Below are 16,865 nucleotides of genomic sequence, written 5' to 3' on the forward strand. Positions count from 1 at the left end.
TACTGCCTCCTAAAATAGTCTCCAGCTCTCTGCTGTAGATGAGCTACCAAGAAAGGGGGATCTTTGAGCAGGCACATTGTATGTTTACAAGGTCGAACACTCTGAAGGGCCCAGGCCACGCCACATGAGCGGGATGCTGTGGGGACAGGTGTCCTGATTTTCTGCAGCCTGCTCTCCCTGGATTCCACTTGCCAGCACAAGGGTCTGGTGACAGAGCCAAGCTGGCATGAAAATGCATGGGCATCTCCTCCCAGGATAGGAAGTAGGCATGGGCTGGTCATAGGGGATCTCCCTGGGGAGGTGGGAGAGGATCTCAGGAGAACTCCCCTCTCCCATCCCAGGAAAGCCTGTCCCTCCTGCAGCAAAGGACAGGCAGCCCTCAAGGGGAGACACAGGGCAGACAAACGGGGCGGGGGGTCTCCTCCCTTGCAGGAGGATACACATGAAGTGGTGAGAAAAGGAGGTGTTCAGGCCTGCACAGGGTGAGTTGGAGGGCCAGGGGAACAGGGATTAGTGAGCTTCACCTTCACACTGTCCTCTGGGGCCCATGGCAAAGCCCTGCTTGCACTCGCAGCGGTAGGAGCCAGGAGTGTTGATGCATCGCTGTCCCCGGCATGTAGAGGGCTGTTCACATTCATCTCGATCTGGCAACACACAGGGAGACAGTCCCGGAGTCTTCCCCCTCCAGTGTGGAGAAGGCTGGGTGCAGGAGAGGAGCTGCTCCACCTGCAGCAGGCTTTTCCCAAGGGACCCATGCCAGGGCTCTCCTCCATCCCCCATCTGTCCTTGCACCCCCCTTGCCATGAAGTAGTGATCAGAGCTGGCATTACAGATCTCCATGGGCAAGATCCTGCCCCTGAGCGAGCAGAAGAGGGTGATCCCCATGGATCAGGCTGTCCATGGGCAGGCCTGCAGAGAGGGAGGGTGTGCGGGTGTGCATGCGTGTGTGCAGGGGTGTGTGCACTGTGCAGGTGTGTGTACACATGCATGAGAGAGCATGAGGGCGGGAGGCTGGGGAGACCCTGGGGAGGTGGCATCCCTGCGCCAGGCGGACACGACTTACCCTGACAACTCTGCTTGCCCTCCAAGACAGCCAGGGTGTACCCAGAGTAGCAGACGCACAAATAGGAGCCCACGTTGTTGATGCAGCGACCTTTTCCAGCACAAGGACCTTTCAGGCACTCATCTTCATCTGTGCCCAGGCAAGGAAGGAAGCCAGGCAGTCACCACAGCAGCCTCCTGCCAGCCCCCTACCACCCTCCTGCCAGCCTCATGGAGCAGCGGGTGGGCAGGGGCTCAGCAGACCTGCCAGAAAACCTTCCCCCAGGAACCTGGAGGACCAAATGGTCCATGGAGGCCCAGCAGGCAGAGGAGGTGCCAACTTACCAATGCAGCGGAGGTGGCTGGGGTCCAGCGTGTAGCCAGGGTGGCACACGCAGCTGTATCCCTCCGAGGTGAGCACGCAAGCGCCAGCTCCACAGGAGAGGGGTGAAGAGGCACAGTTGCTGACCCCTGGGAGAAGAGAGCACAGGGTTGGGGGCAGCAGTCCAGGGTCTGCCTTGTGTCTCCAGCACCACACTGGGGAGGCTGCTTTTTTCCTTGGAGAGAGATGGAGCAGGCTCAGCTCGCTCCTCTACATCTTCAGGCAGCCAGTGCCCACAGGGATGCAAGGAGGACACTGCAGACCCTGCCACCGCCTCCAGCCCGAGGCCAGCTGGGACCTCTCAGTCCCCTGCACTGCCCCAAAAGGGTGGTGAGGAAGCCAACCAGCCCCACACCTCAGAGGAGGGCTGTCGGCAGAGCCTGGCACCTGTGAGGGGGCTCCTTTTGGAGTGACAGCAGGGAACACCCCTGCCACTGCCCTGCTAAGTGGGGCACAGGCAGCAGTGGGGGGGCAGTGGGGCACTGCATGCCCCTCGGCACTGAGCCGGCTAGGGGGGGCCAGCCCAACCCCAAACAAAAGGCTATTGAGGAAGACGCATTCCTCAGCAAGGTGCCTCTGCCAGGCCTGCTCCCCAAGGTGCTCCAGCCCCCGGCGGAGGGTAGAGGCCGCGCTCCCAGACACTTGAGCAACCCTGGAACAAGAGCGTCCTTGTTTCCGGCACAGTAAACAAGCCGCCCCGGGAGCCACACGCCTCCCCTCGCGCTCCCACTTCCCGATGACTCAGCTCGCGCCGCGGGGGGAACGGGGCCAAAGCCACCAGAGCGGGCGCGTGATCCCCCTCACCCGGCAGCCACCACTGCACCGTGCAAGCAAGCTGCAGGGAGGGAAAGATCTGGGGAGCCAAACACTTTGCTTCCCATATGGGATCACTCTCGTGCTCCACCACAGCCAGCCGGCTTTTCACTGGCAGGCTGGGACAACACCCCAGGGTGGTAGGGCAGGAACTTTTTTTTGGGAAGTTGTGGGGCATGTGGGAAGGTAGGCAGGCTGGGGAAGGGAGAGAGCCCCTGGGCAGAGCTTAGGGCAAAACTTCCCCATAGCACCAGGCAAGGAGAGGAGGGAAGTCCCTGAGAGCAGTGGACACACACCTGAGCCCTGTGCTGGCAGCTGTGTTGGAGCAGCAGCATCCCAGGTGCTGGTGTGGCCAGGCTGGGGAGGACCACGCCAGGACTCCTCTTCCTCTGCTGAGGAAGAAGAGGAAAGGTGAGGCCCAGCCCCTGATCCCAGGCAGAGGTACAGACACAAGGTTTACCCGTGCTGGGTGTCCCTGCACTGACAGCCCCAAGAGAGCACGTGGGAAGGGGCCACGGGGTGGCTGCGGAAACCCCATCATCTTGTTATTTAACACAGCCTCCTCCACCTCACTGGAGAACCACCACCTCCCTGCATGCCTACAGCCCCACATCAGCCACTGCGGTGTGGCAGTGGTCCCCCATGCCACCCTGCAGCCAGCCCAGACAGGAGCCTGTCCTGCCCAGCACTGGGGGCTGCTGTGCAGCGGAGGCAGCTCCCAACCTCCCCGCTCTCCTCCCTCCTCACTGCCCCATCCTCTTCCCCATGGCCACCCTGACCTCCTATCAGCCAGGCACTCACCTCTGCGTGTGACAGGCTCTGCAGTGGTATCATCAGCACCCTGAGGGACAGAAACATAGGACTGCCTCTATCCACGTGCATGTAGCTGGGACGCAGCACCCCTGAGACATTTTCCCACCCACCTTCCAATTCATCTTGCTCCCTGAGACACTGTGCTGGGAGGAGAAACTGCCATGGCTAGGTGCAGCTGGCAAGGCCACGCTGTCCTGAGTACATTGTTCAGAGCAAAACACAGCTCCTGGCCTGCCCAGGGGCTACCTGCAGAGGGGCAGTGGCAGCACGCCATGTGTGTGAGACCCAGGGCACTGCCATGGGGCAGGCGTCTCCACAAGGCAGCCAGGAAGAGCAGTCGGGCACAGTAAATACTGCCACTGTCACTGGTGGCTCTGGAGGGCCGAGGACAGCCACTGCTTCAACCTGTCTCAGAGTGTGACCTACAAGAAGGGTGCTTGGTGCTCAACACTCTTTCTCAGCATCCCCTCCTGGCAAATCCATGGCTGCCAAAGGAGATGTTGGAGCACAACCTGGGTCTCCGCTCTGAGAAACTTTCTGCAACAGATGAAGAAAACAGGCAGCTGAGCAACACAAGTCCCAGCCTAGCTTTGCTTCAGATTTGGAAGCTTTGGTTCAAGTCTCTGCCCTCATGTGTCCTTGGGCAAGTCACTTCATGTCTATGAAGCAGGACAATGGGAGTGCTGTCCCTTCTCTCAGAGGAGCTGCAAGTACGTTCTGAGGGCTGGGCTGCTACAGCAAGGGGGCACAGAGATGATCAGGAAAGATATGGCCCAACTTCTCCTGACAGCAGGGATCAAGAGACACACATTTTTCAAGTGAGACTCATAATAAAGAAGGCCAGTCCTGGGAGAGCCCAGCAGAGAATCGGTCCCCAGGCTACTCCTATCCAGACAGGGTGAGTTCATGCAGCCAGTGTGGGAGAACCCTGCCCCAACTGCTCTAGAGGGGTTTCTGTTGTCCCCATGCCAACATGGGGAGACCTGTCTGCAAGCTGGGCTTAACCATGACACCGGTCTCTGCAAGAGGAGCGCTCCTTGAGCTGTCTGCAGCGGTTCCTCTTCCCCTGCTGCCCACAGACAGGCCAGGCTGACAGCAGCCTGGGCTCCTACCCCAGCCCCAGCGAACGCCAGCTGGAGTCAAGGCTAACCATGAACTAGTGCGGCAGAGCTCCCAGCTCCTGTTGGCGTGAGCTAATGGCCTCTTAGCAAGAGCTGAGCAGGTACGAGGCACAGTGCCTTCAGCCACGGCAACTCGGCCAGCGTGGTAGGGTTTGCAGTTCATACACTGTTCCCTCTGGCAGCAGCTACTTGCTCTCTTCAGCACTCTCTCTGACCACGTTTCACACCTCCCTGTCACCTACTTGCATGACATCCCCCTTCCTGCCCAACAAGCTACCATGGATGCACCCAGACAAACCTTACTCACCTGCACAGCAGGGGAAGCTTCACCTGGAAAATGAAACAGTGCATGGTGAGCAGAGCCAAGGCAGGCAGGCCTCATCCTCAAACCCTGGCTGCCCTGATTTCACCCCACCTCTAAGACACTGACGCTCAGTCTCTTACGCTCCTCTGCAAGAACCATAGAACCATAGAATGTGTTGGGTTGGAAGGGACCTTTAAAGGCCATCTAGTTCAACCCCCCTGCAGTAAGGAGGGACACCTTTAACTAGATCAGGTTGCTCAGAGCCTCATCAAGCCTGGCCTTGAATGTCTCCAGGGATGGGGCCTTCACCACCTCTCTGCGCAACCTGTGCCAGTGTCTCACCACCCTCATTGTAAAGAACTTCTTCCTCATGTCTGATCTAAACCTACCCTGCTCTAGTTTAAAACCATTGCCCCTTGTCCTATCGCTACATGCCCTTGCAAACAGCCCCTCCCCAGCTTTCTTACAGGCCCCCTTCAGGGCCTGTTTGTTCCCTGGGCTTGTTCCCAAAGCCACCACACCCAGGCTCCTCTCCTGGCATGGCACAGACCCCAGGAGCTTCCACTCCAGCAGGTGCTGGCACAAGCAGTCGGTCACATTTCCCTCCAGCTGGGCTGGACAAAAGCCCAAGGACTGCAGTGCCAGGGCTGCCACATAGACCTGAGGTCCGGGTGGAGGCAGCCTGGCCAGCCAGCACCAACTGCAAAGCTGTGGTTGCAGGAACCTGAAACACTCAACCTCGTCTCCAAAGGCTTGAAGACGTGGTGTCTCATACCCCAGGAACACTAGTAGGGCTGAAGAACACCTTGTATATTCATACAGATGTAGAAAGCCCTTATCAGCTAGAAGTCCATCCATGGGGGCATGGCAGGACCTGGGAATTTGCCCACCCTTGCTAGGGGCCCAGATGGAGCAGCTTTAAGCAGCAAACCCCACACTACCCTCACCTGCTGAGGCACCAGGGTGGGGGAATGCCTCCAGGATGCTCCCATGCAGGCTGTCCTGCAGCCGATGTCTTCTTGCTGCCCAGTCCAATGTCCAGTTGCTGCTTTCCCCTTGCTCTTCCAAACTGAGTGGCAGCTCTTCTGCCTCTGCCTTCCTCATCGAGAGGCGGATATCAGAGCTGGAGTAGGTGTAGCCATGTCCTGCTGGGCAAATCTCCTTGAAGGCCTCTGTGAGGGAAAATCAAATCAAAGCTTTAGAGCGTAGAGGTTGGAAGGAAGAGGCTGGTGCAGGAATCACCTGGTTTACCACACCCAGACATGATGGTGGGACCATTGGAAGAAAGAAGTGAAGACGGACAAGCATGTATGTGAATGCAGGTACCAGTTTCTCACATCCTATCATTTTCTGGAGATTTCTAAGGGTTAAATCCTCATAGAAACACATATGGGCTTCAGTGTGTGGATGCTTTGAGTGGAAGGAATCTGCTCACAGGGCAGGGTAGATTTCTAACAGCCACTGGCTGGTACTCCCAGACACCAAACACTAAATCCCTCCCCTGGGTCAGTACTGATAGGAAGGGATCTTGCCACAGGAAGGTCCAAGCCGAGCAAGGGAGCAGATAAAAACAAACCCCTGGTACATGGGCACTGAGCGCTTTGCACATCACTCATGATACTCTGCACAAACCACCTGAAGATTTTTCCCAGCCCTGAGGATTTTGGTGCTTTCCCCTCCACCCTACCCCATGCTGAGATATGCCAAACTGATCCTCACCTGGCTTTCATCCCAGCAGAAGATGTACGAGAGACAAAAGGGCTGTCAAGCAAAGCCAGACACAGACATGGCTGTGCTCTCCCTCTGGTACAGAGTGGTTTCCTATCAGGGATTTCTCTGTCTTCCCAGTATTGTCCAGGTCTGCTCCCTGGGCTGCTGTACCCATCTCACAGGCCAGCATTTGCATCACTCAGCTCTGGGTCCTGCAGTCGTCTGCGTGGTGGCAAGTCCAGGCAAGCCCAGGCAAGCCCAAGCCCCAGTCTAACCAGAGCAGGCAAAGCCGAAGCGGGCACGTCTCACCTGAGCCGGGCACGGGGCACTCCTCGCAATTCTTCCCCCAGCCCTTGCCGACGCGACTGCAGCAGCAGATCTGCTGGGTGATGCGATGGGAAAGGGGAAAGGAGCACACGCCTCCGGCTGCCGAGCGGTAACACAGCCCCTGCTCCATCGACACCGCTTTGTCCGCTGAAACACAACGGCAGGGTCAGTTCCAGAGGTCAAGCTCTACGCTCACCAGCGAGAGAAATGAGGACACTCAGCCTCTCCCCCTCGGGCCTTTCTTTGCCTTTGCCTCCCAGCCTGTCCCGAGGGCTGCCCCATCTTCTCCCCAGAACAATCCCTGGCCTTCAGCCATCGGGCCATTTCCCCAACAGTGACAACCCCAACCAAATCCAGCTCCTGTGGGAGCTCTGTCAACCCAGGAGGCTGCATCCTCTGCTGCTGCACTGCAGGCACGTCCCCTTTGGGCTCCGCAGTGAACAGCAGCAAGGGCCATGAGAGGTCCATGGAGAAGAATGATGGATGAAGAGGGCCTGAGGGATGGGGTCCCATCCTGCACACAAGTGCAGGACAGCACAGCAGGCACGCAGCTGCACTTGCAGGAGGTGTGAAGCACACTGCAGCCTCCACTCAGCCATGGGGACCTGCTCAGGCCCCTTTCCCAAACCGAGCGGTTCCCTGGAGCACTTACAGATGCAATGGCTACGGGATGGGTCCAGCATGGTGCCAGGCTTGCAGGTGCAGCGGAAGCTACCGCGGGTGTTCACACACTCAGCATCTTTGCACAGGCCCTGCATCAAGCACTCGTTGATATCTGTGGGGAGGAGAGAGCCCAGTGAGACGTGGGGAAGCTGAGGGTGAACTGAACTCCCTACCCATTGTCTCCCATTCAGGTGCCACAGACTGAGGGCGTCTCAGCTGGGCTGGTGTCTGAGGCAGCCTCTGCACTGAGCAGCATGGTGGGGACCTCCGTGGCGACAGCAGTCCTACATCTGCAGCGCAGAGCTCACTCGCTACAGCTGCAGGGATGGCTCGTGAATGACTGCTCTGCTCCTCAGTCCTCGTGGAAAGCAGATGTAGCTCCTCCGAAGAGCTGCCCGGGCAGGATCACTCTTATGGCCGTCATGGTCATTGTTTGCAACCCTGCACTGGCAAGTCCTGTCCTCTCACCTGACTCCTGGTCCTGCTCACATGGAGCCATCATCCATGGAGGATCCTTGCTGAGAAACTCAGTGCCAGCACACAGGGAGGACAATGACTGATCCCTGCACACAGAGACCAGTGCTTGGTGGAGGGATGGTGGGCCAAGCTCTGACTTGTTGCTGTAGTGTCTTCTTCTGGGAACTGTTTGAGCAAGCAGGGAGATGCCAAGCTCAAGCTCTGCCTCGAGCTCTGCCTCTGCCCCTGACTCAGCACACAACATCAGACGCAGTCTTCAGGAAGGGAGCTGGGATTATCCCAGGGAAACACCATCAGTCTCATCCATCTGGCCTGCAGCACCTGCCTTTCCTACAGCACCACACAGGAATGTATGAGCTAAGTCGGAGAAGACAGGGATTGGCAAAAGGTCCGTAAGGGGGAGGTGAGGGAAGCTTTCAGAGTGGAGAGTGAGGAGGAAGCCCTCCTCATGGATTGACGTAGCTTTATATCTTCACTAAAGTGCTTGGCACCAGGAAAGTATGCGTGCTGACGAAATGTGCTGTGTCAGGAAGCACCAGCAGTGCAGGAAGAGCTGGATGGGAGCATGGAGCAGTAGGATGAACCTCAGCATCACTCTGGGACAAATCACAGGAACATATGCTACAAGCTAAGAGGTGGGAGCAGACAAAGCTAAGAGGTGGGAGCAGACAGTGGGAGCGACGTGGGCACACTCACTGCTTGCAAGACAGCTGCGAGCGGCCAAGAACAAGAAATGCCAACATGATGCTAGGCAGCATCATGCCAAACACTTTCCAAAGACACAGGGCAGTCCTAATGCCAGTGTACAAGGCCCTGGTGAGAGCGCAGGCACCCTGAGGGCATCCAGTGTTGCTCTAGAGACTGTCTTAAGGTGGAAGTGGTGCAGAGGCGGGCTGCTGGGACACTTGGAAGAACGGAGACAGTGAAAGAGCCTGACTGAGAGCAGCTATGCTCAGGGATGGCTTTCCTGGCACTACCTTATTCCTTGGAGCTGAAGCATCACTGCTTGATGGAAGGGGTGGTATTGCACAGCCAGCTATGACAGCTGGAGTTCAGAGTGAATGACCTGAGAGGTCCTCCCCAGTCTTGTGCTTTAAGAGCTCCTCCATTCACATACTGGCTGCCCTATCCATGGTTGAGACACACAGGGGCCGTCAAGACCAGGCCATGATGTTCAGTCAGTTGGAGGTACCAACTCTACAGGGATGTCCAGCGGGCCACGGAGAAGTAAGGGTTTGCCTGTGTAATGTAATGTTTTCCTGCTCTGTGCCAAGCACAGGGCAGAGTTCATGAGAAAAAACAGTGGCCAGACCCCAAATGTGCTGGGAAGCCCACTCAGAGAAGAGGCTTGGGCTCTCCAGAAGAGCCTCAGGGCTCATCCCTGTCACTCCTGGGCATGGTCGGGGCACTGTGTCATTCCAACACGCCAACTGGATGAAGTGTTTGGCCTCCGCATGAGCAAAGGGATTGAAGGGATTAGAGTAATGAGAGCACAAAACAAACAAGCACCAAGGGCTGGGCTTTACGAGCTTAATATAAAACAGGGCTACACCCTGGCCTCAGTCCAGCCCCCTCTATTCCACTGGCAGCAGAGGACCCACCCGCGGTGGAAATCCCCACGAGGAACAGAAGCAGGCAAGTACGCTCGGGGCCACGCACTCCTACCCCCTGCAGCATGCCAGGGGCAGGGATGGCCCACAAAAAGAGGCCTCAGGGACTGCAAAACCAAGATCTGTAAACTGCCCCAGCTGCTTCCTCCCACCCCATGCAAGCCTGCTACTGCTCCTCAGAAAGAGCCACAGGTCAGGCAGACTGTGGTGGAAAGGCGCAGGCTGGTTTACACTGGTGCTTGGTGAGCAGAAAGGACCTGGGTCAGCAGAGGACACCAAGGATATATGGGCACTAAGGTGCCAGTATGTGTCCTGTGCAGTGACCCCTGTGCACGCATACCTCCCTACCACTGTCTCCAGGCACCCCAGCCTGCAGCCTCCACGACAATCTTTGCCTCATGTCTAGCAACCACATTATCCCTTCCAGTGCCATCCTTCTTGCTGGTCTCAGCAGCACCGGGAGGTTTCCTGACTGGGTCTGCCAGGCACTCTCAACTCAGACTCAGTGCAGCCTGGTTCCTGGTCGAGGGTTTCAGGAAGGAATGGAGAGGAGAGGAGAGGAGAGGAGAGGAGAGGAGAGGAGAGGAGAGGAGAGGAGAGGAGAGGAGAGGAGAGGAGAGGAGAGGAGAGGAGAGGAGAGGAGAGGAGAGGAGAGGAGAGGAGAGGAGAGGAGATCTTGCACAGATAAGCCATTTGTTCCTCTGCTGGAAGGCACCAGAGACAACCCTTTCTGTCCATACAGAACAGGGAAAAATGGGCTGTTGCCAGGGCCCTCCTGCAGTCACTCATCTGTGCTTTGACGACAGCCTGCAAAGCCAGAGCTCAGCTTCTTCCCAGCTCAGCTCCTCTCCTACAGCCAATGACCTCAGGAACCATCAGCTGCTGTACAGTCCCTTGGCTTACCTCCTACCTGGGCTGGCAAGAGAAGGCCCCGTGCAGCCTCTCCCACAGCCTATCAGCCAAATTGCTCACTCTGGACCCTAAGTGAGGTGGCTAGGCTTCCTGACACACATCCCGCTGCAAGAGCAGGGATGGGAAAAGCACCTCAAGGCAACAGACTGTCTGCAGAACAGAACTTCTCCAGCCCGGCTTACAAAGGAGCACACAGAGGCACAAATCTCTAGTTCATTGTTCATGTGCAAAAACTTCTTCCTAGACAACTCCACATCGCTATCTCCCTCTGCTCCTCAGAGCGCTGAGCCTCTCCCTGCTGCAGAGGGGACACAAATGCAGAGAAGGTGCCGCAGGTCTCTGCTCGCTGACATGAGTCCCTCAGCTGCTCTGCTCCTCCGACACCAATGTCTTGGGGTAGCTCCTCATACCCACAGCACTGTCTGTGGCTGCATAAGGGATGAGATCTGAGCACCAAGGAGACAAGAAGCTGTTGCCTTGTTGAAAGTTCTCCCTGAGGACAATATGGGGAGGCTGAATCATTAATTAAGTAAGCATGATGGAAAGTCCCAGCTAAAAGAGATGAGTCATTGGGTTGCCAGCCCTGGGTTTGCATGGCCGGGGCCCAGGCTCCCTGCTGCATCTTCGAGATGACACCTCTCAGCTTATCATGAATCACGAGAAGGGAACCATAAAATTCCACTTCAGTCACAGCACGGAAAAATGCAAGCCCTGTGGGCCAAGCGATGCCAAATAAACATGAACGGGAGAGAAAGGCAGAGAGATGGTGACTTCTTCATACAGAGCTGGGGGACCACGAGAGTGAGAAACAGATAGATAGATCCCAGCAGTGTGGGGCAAGCAAGCCACATGCTTGGAACAGAAGGACTCACTTTTATGGCACTCTCCCACTTGAAAATGAACAAATGAACAAGCCGACAACCTTCCCAACTGTTTTCAGGCAACAGAATTTCTGATTCCTCAGACGATGGGAGAAGTGTTCTTACATTCACACATAGCGGAGTAGCAACATAGGTCTTTACTGTGGCAGTAGGACTTGGTAGGTGAGTTTTCTTGTGCTGGCCCAACTATGCGCTGACTATGCTTATCAGCTGAGTCATGTAGTCCAGTGTTACCTGGTTTTTTTCATGCTTGATGAAAGCACAGGGATTTTTATCAGTCACGTTCTTTGTAGATCTGTATCAGGGAGTTAGATAACTGTATTTTACTTGTGTAGATAATTACAGCTCTGACAGTGGATGTGGAAAGCAAAGAGAGAGAGAGAGATGAAAGCAGCATGCTTACCTTGGCAGTGGCTCCGGTTCAGCCTCTTGTATCCTTGGGGACACTCCACCTGCCCATTCTCAATCACAGGGTGCGCTGGGAAGAAAGCGAACAGTGTGGGACACCAGCAGTAGAGCCAGCCACCAGCATCCCACCTTCTTTCTGCCCTCCTTGCGTAGGGGAAAGGGTCCCTAGGTCTGCCTTGGATGCACCTCTGATGAGAGGGAAAGGTGGGAGCAGCCACATTTCCCAAGCGGCGTCCTCTGCTGCTTGGCAGGTGCCAAAATAGTGACCCAGAGGTGCTGCCTGTGCTTCATATCTACCATTGTGTCACCTGGGCTCCTGCCAGGCCTGCTTGGATAACCAAATGGCACATGACAAGGGGGATCAGCGTGAAAGCAATGGCAGAGGTCCTTGACAAGATGCTGAAATAACAGCCCAGGGCCTGCTTTTTACATTTCCCCCCTTTTTTACTGCATGTGATTTCCTGCCCTGATCACTCTCATCAGAGAATTTCAAATCACTGCTTAAAATAGTTTTGTGAGTTTCAAAATGGCCTATAATCCGCACAATTGAATCTTTCCAAATTATTTAAAGGCAAGTTAAATGTGGCCCGTAAATTCCAAGGAGATCAAATTTAGGCACCACATTTTGGAGCAAGGGAAAGGGAATCCGGGAGGTGATGGGTTGGGAAGTGAGTAAGCACAGGGTGCGGTCGGAAGAAGGGTGCTTTGCCTAAGGATGGGATTTTCCCAGGGTGGGGTTTCTTGTTTCTTTTTAATTTTCTGGACGGTATGCTTGGAAACAAGAAGTGCGTGCAACAGCTAAGTGACGGTCCAGCCGTATTCCCACCACTTGAATTCCTTCTGCCTGGCATCAGTAACTCACACCCTGGTGTCGCACATGGAAAGCCCTCCATGTCAATAGCTGTACTGAGGATCTGGCAGATTCTTAACGCACTGCAGCTTTCGAGAACCAGGGACAAATTGAGACCATCCTTGCGGCCAGAGATGGTCAGAAAGAGCCTGCAAAGGTTAAGAACACAAACAATGCACTGGGGGCAGAGAACAGGTGTGTCCATAACTCTTTGTCCTGAACACTTTGACCCCAAAATGCAGTTTAAAGCCATTCTAGCACACTTCTTGAAATGTAAAAGTTAGGGACCAGCCTCCTAGGATAAAGGCGCTTGGGAGATAAAAGACAGGAGAACAAGCCATTCACCAGCCTGTACCAGAAAGGAGAATAGAAAGTCTGGTTACCCCAGGTATATTAAATGAAGCTACAAGGATTTCCAGGTGCAGAGAGATCCTCAGCATCTGGATGAATGACTAAGATGAAAAATCTATTCACCCCCTTCAACAATTCAGTCGTGAATTGTAAGCAGGAGGTGCTTACAAACATCTGGATGTTAGGGGAGAGGGGGTTGCTGGTGATACTGGGAATTGCTGGGTACATTTCCAACCTTCTGTGAAGGGAAAAACAACCTCTGGCTCACGGGTTCCAGGCTCAGCGCCCCAGTGGGATTCCAGGTCCTCCCACACCACAGCCTCTGGGCTCAGGGCTGCTGACAGGCATTAACTGTGCTTGGAAGCATCTGTCAGCCTCAGCACGATGTGATAACAGACGCTCAAATGAAGCAGCATCGTTATGGGCGAGCCCTCCGACGGGGAGCCAAGCACGCCAGAGATCAAACAGCGATGACATGCGTCGTAGCCCCGCTCCCTCTCCGAAAAGCCTTTGTGGAGAAACAGATCCTGCAGCGTCCCTCTGCCAGATGCTGCTGGGGAGAGGGCAAGGCAGAAAATACCACTGATGGGGGGTGATCATGCAGATGTTGTGCCACCTCAGCACTCGTACGACTCCAGTCTGCAGAAACCTGCGGCTTGTTACTGCAGCAAATCACTCGTGAGGCTGCGGACAAATGTTTTAATTTTGCAAAGAAATTCGCATTCCCTGGAAAGAACAACTGTAATGTAATGTGAGCAGATCCCCGTACCAAGGGGAACCAAGACAGTTTCTGTACTGGATGGAGGCTGCTCTCTTTCTGCCAGGACCTGGCCGCAAGGGAAGACAGCATGTGGCTGCAGGAGGATGTAAGCTATTAACTCTCAGCTTTGTACTTGGTTACTCGAGCAGAGGACCATTTCCTTACACGAGCTCTGATGTTGCCGAACTACAGCAGAGACAGCCAAAAAACCCCTGAAAAAACGGCTTAGGACACCTGAGTTTCCTGCAAAGGGGATCAGCATCCACCCCTCTCCCATGCGGCTGGTAGGAGTGGGAGTCCATTCCTCTCAAGCCCAGCAAAGGGCAATGCCTGGGAAAAAGCCAATCAGATGATTGCAGAAATCCGTCAGCGCCCACAGCCAGAGGGGTCCCAGCCTCCTGTGTCTGTCTGTCTGTCTACACTCTCTCCAGGAAGGGGTGCTCCTAGAGCCTGAGGCTGGGGACAGAGCAGCTGAGCCGTGTCTGTCAGGCAGAGGGATTTCAGGCTTGCTGAGGGTGTGATTTTGGAGCCTCATCTCCCAGGCACCTCAGCCCCACGGGTGCTGCACTGAAGCGATGTGCTCACTGGGTGCACTGAAGCGATGTGCACACCAGGATTCCCCCTCGGCTCTCCTCATCGTTCCCTCCAGCTCTGCTTCATCCCACCACCCAGTGCTGCTTTCTGCAAACTCTGCAGCCACCAGGCATTCCCGGTGTGATCAGGCTCTCACAGAGGAGCATGTGTGCAATAATTCCACAGATCCAGAAAGGAGGAGGTGAGGACAAAGCAGCCACAGCCCAGGACTCCCAACCAGTACCTTTGTCCCCAGCTAGAACAATACTGGAGCGCAGCAGAATGAGAAGGGAAATGAATGCACAGAAACCAGGCAGAGGGGTTTTGCAGCCTAGCAGGATGATCTTTAAGCAGCCAGGCACACTTCAGAAGTTGTCCATCGCTTTCCAGGAGAAGACACCTTACCCTAGAGCCCTTGCTCCCCAAATGTTGTCTGAAGACGGGATAAAGAAGCTCTGGCTGATGGTGAAGTGGAAAGAAACCACTTCTAGTGGTGGTAGCCACAAGGGCCTGAGAGAGGCAAGGTTTGTAGGGTGAGATAATATATTGCCTGAGGCCAGCCAATATCGCTCAGTTAAAAGGGGAAGAGGCAAGCCTGCGGTCAGATCAGAAGTGACGAAATGCTTGGCTGCTGAAAGCTAGCCCATTTCTTTCAACTCTTTCCATTTATCACACAAAAGGCACTATCCCTCTGAGAAACCTTGCCTTGCTGAACTCCTTTGCCACTTTCAGGACTTACAGACATTTCCGGAGACCCTGGACCAGCTCCACAGAAGAACCCCAGCTCCAGATGGACCCTGGGCATCTTTGCATGCCCGCAGTGGGCACAGAGTGTGCAGTCGTGAGGGTGGCTGTGGTGTCTCTGCTTACTCTGGGTTTTCCGGCATGTGGGAGATGAAAGGAGCCAGAGCGCATCACCTTGTGGCATCTGGAGTGCTGGGGGCGGTGGACCCAGTCAAACCTCAGCTTGGTTTAGTGTGAAGCAGAGAAGATCAGCCTCCACTGCAGAGAAGACCTCAGCTGCCAAACTCGCTGGCAGAAGAGCAGAGCAGCTCCGACCCCACAGCAGCTTCCAGAGAGAAAACGTATTGAAGATGCCAGACCAAGAAGTAGGCTGGGGATAAGCTGAGGTCCCAGGCAGAATAGACAAGAGGGAAAGGACATGAATCCTTCAGTTCAGATATGTCATGACTACCCTCCTCTCCTCCAGGTGCTCTGTGGTAGGCAGGCTCCCTCAAGACTTTCTCCAACGCCCCAACAAAGGCAGGGGTGAGGAGGGCATGCACCAGTGCTGTTGTGTGATACGAAACTAAGCCCTCTGCTCTACTCATGGTCAATACAGATCTTCAAGGTGAAAAAGATACTTGAAGGAAAAAAGACTCTTGTAATTACTGTTGGCTTTCGGGGTCATTTCAACAGTGACAACCTCATTCTGCTCCCACAGAAGCTTCCAGCTGGGACAAGGTACCTCTGTACCTAAAAAAAAACACTTCTGCAACACTGTGCTGCTGTGTGCCGAGACCACGATGCTGCACATGAATGATGGGCAAAACAAGCACTCTGAAGAACAAGGCAATCATTGAAAATGCTGCCCTTCCCCAGGTGTTGCTCTCTGTGCTTCTGCCACAATTTTGCAGAGGTTTCAGCTTCTTTCCCCACTTCCAGCCCTTCTTTACTGTCTCGGACAGACTCCCTGTGGCACATGGTGTAGCAGTGATAGAACCAGCCCCCTCCGTAGCCTCCTTCCTACATTTGCAGATTTTTTTTTTTACCTGTGTCCTTCCCTGATCTGATCCCAACAAGAGCAGACCAGGGAGTTGATTTTCAAGGGGCTTCCTGCGGCCGTTTGAATGCCTGCAGGCACAGCACAGGGGAGTGTGCAGCTTTGCGGAGCCGCTCGGTGTTTCTGACGAGGACGGCTCCATGGGTGAGCTGCCACCCCTCTCACGGTGGGAGGTCTGTTTGGGGAGTGCTACGGACGCCAAACCAGACATTACAAGATCCAACTTTCCAGTGAAATTCAGACTTTTCTCTAGGACAAAAAACTTGAAAAAACACGGGGAGTGGGAATAAAAACAAAACAATAGCCTTCAAAGACTTGTTTCTTAATGCAGTTAAAACCCATAGGCAGGAGGAGAGAAAGCAGCCCGGGAAGATCTGCAGTGAGCACAAGCGGTGGGTGCGCAGCCCAGCCCACGCTCAGGCTGACTTCAGCCTGAAAGAAGGGACAGCAGGCAGCAAAAAACCAGGACCTTGAAGATGCAGGTTTACTGCTGCAGCCAGAAAGTCCCCCAAGCCCCTGCAGAAAGCTCCTGTGCAGTAGAGGAGAGGGTATCCATCACCGGTGTGGGATTCTCCTGGAGCGCTGCTGGTCGCAGAGCTGTGTGGTCTCAGGGACAGGGAGGAGGTGGAAGAGGAGGGCTGTGAACCCCTCTGGGCGGATCGCCTCGCCTTGCCTTCAGAAAAAAACTCTCCGCTACCAGCTTCCTTTATCCCCATGTGCCTGAGGAGGGCCAAGGCTCCAGGAAAACCAGTGTCCAAATCCACACCCTCCGTGGGGTCTGCGTCGACCTGCAGCTTGGGTCTTGTTGGTTTTCATTTACACAGACCATCTCTTGACCTTGTTCCAGCATGTTCTTCTCCACAGACCACTGTATACGCAAAACCAGTATCTGGTCTGGCAGGTAAGGGGGAGCAGCTCTGCCCAGAAGCGTGCCCGCTGCTAGCCCTGCACCCTGAGCTTGCCATGGGACATGACATTGCTTCAGTGCAGCTTCCTTACCAGCACTGCTCCAACACCCTGCTGGTCCTTAGGCTTCCTCCCATCCACATCCAAATGTGTCGACATCCAAATGTGTTGGAGGCTGCT

The 16,865-nt window shown here is 55.1% G+C and overlaps 1 protein-coding gene across 6 annotated transcripts in view; it reads right to left on the reverse strand.

The window, feature by feature from the left end:
• Positions 1–16,865, reverse strand: part of LTBP2 (latent transforming growth factor beta binding protein 2) — a 99,669-nt gene that overhangs the window by 14,549 nt on the left and 68,255 nt on the right. For 4 of the 6 annotated variants that reach the window (XM_074585266.1, XM_074585265.1, XM_074585263.1 and 1 more), the window contains 10 exons: positions 11,458–11,532; positions 7,164–7,286; positions 6,494–6,658; positions 5,422–5,646; positions 4,478–4,500; positions 3,038–3,077; positions 2,533–2,628; positions 1,387–1,512; positions 1,064–1,192; positions 525–644 (listed from right to left, as the gene is read on the reverse strand). In XM_074585266.1, coding sequence (XP_074441367.1) covers positions 525–644; positions 1,064–1,192; positions 1,387–1,512; positions 2,533–2,628; positions 3,038–3,077; positions 4,478–4,500; positions 5,422–5,646; positions 6,494–6,658; positions 7,164–7,286; positions 11,458–11,532 — 1,122 coding nt within the window. The remainder of the gene's footprint in view (positions 1–524; positions 645–1,063; positions 1,193–1,386; positions 1,513–2,532; positions 2,629–3,037; positions 3,078–4,477; positions 4,501–5,421; positions 5,647–6,493; positions 6,659–7,163; positions 7,287–11,457; positions 11,533–16,865) is intronic. The other 2 variants (XM_074585262.1, XM_074585264.1) reach the window with 2 other exon arrangements.

This window comes from Larus michahellis, chromosome 4 (assembly GCF_964199755.1).
Source record: "Larus michahellis chromosome 4, bLarMic1.1, whole genome shotgun sequence".
Taxonomy (NCBI): domain Eukaryota; kingdom Metazoa; phylum Chordata; class Aves; order Charadriiformes; family Laridae; genus Larus; species Larus michahellis.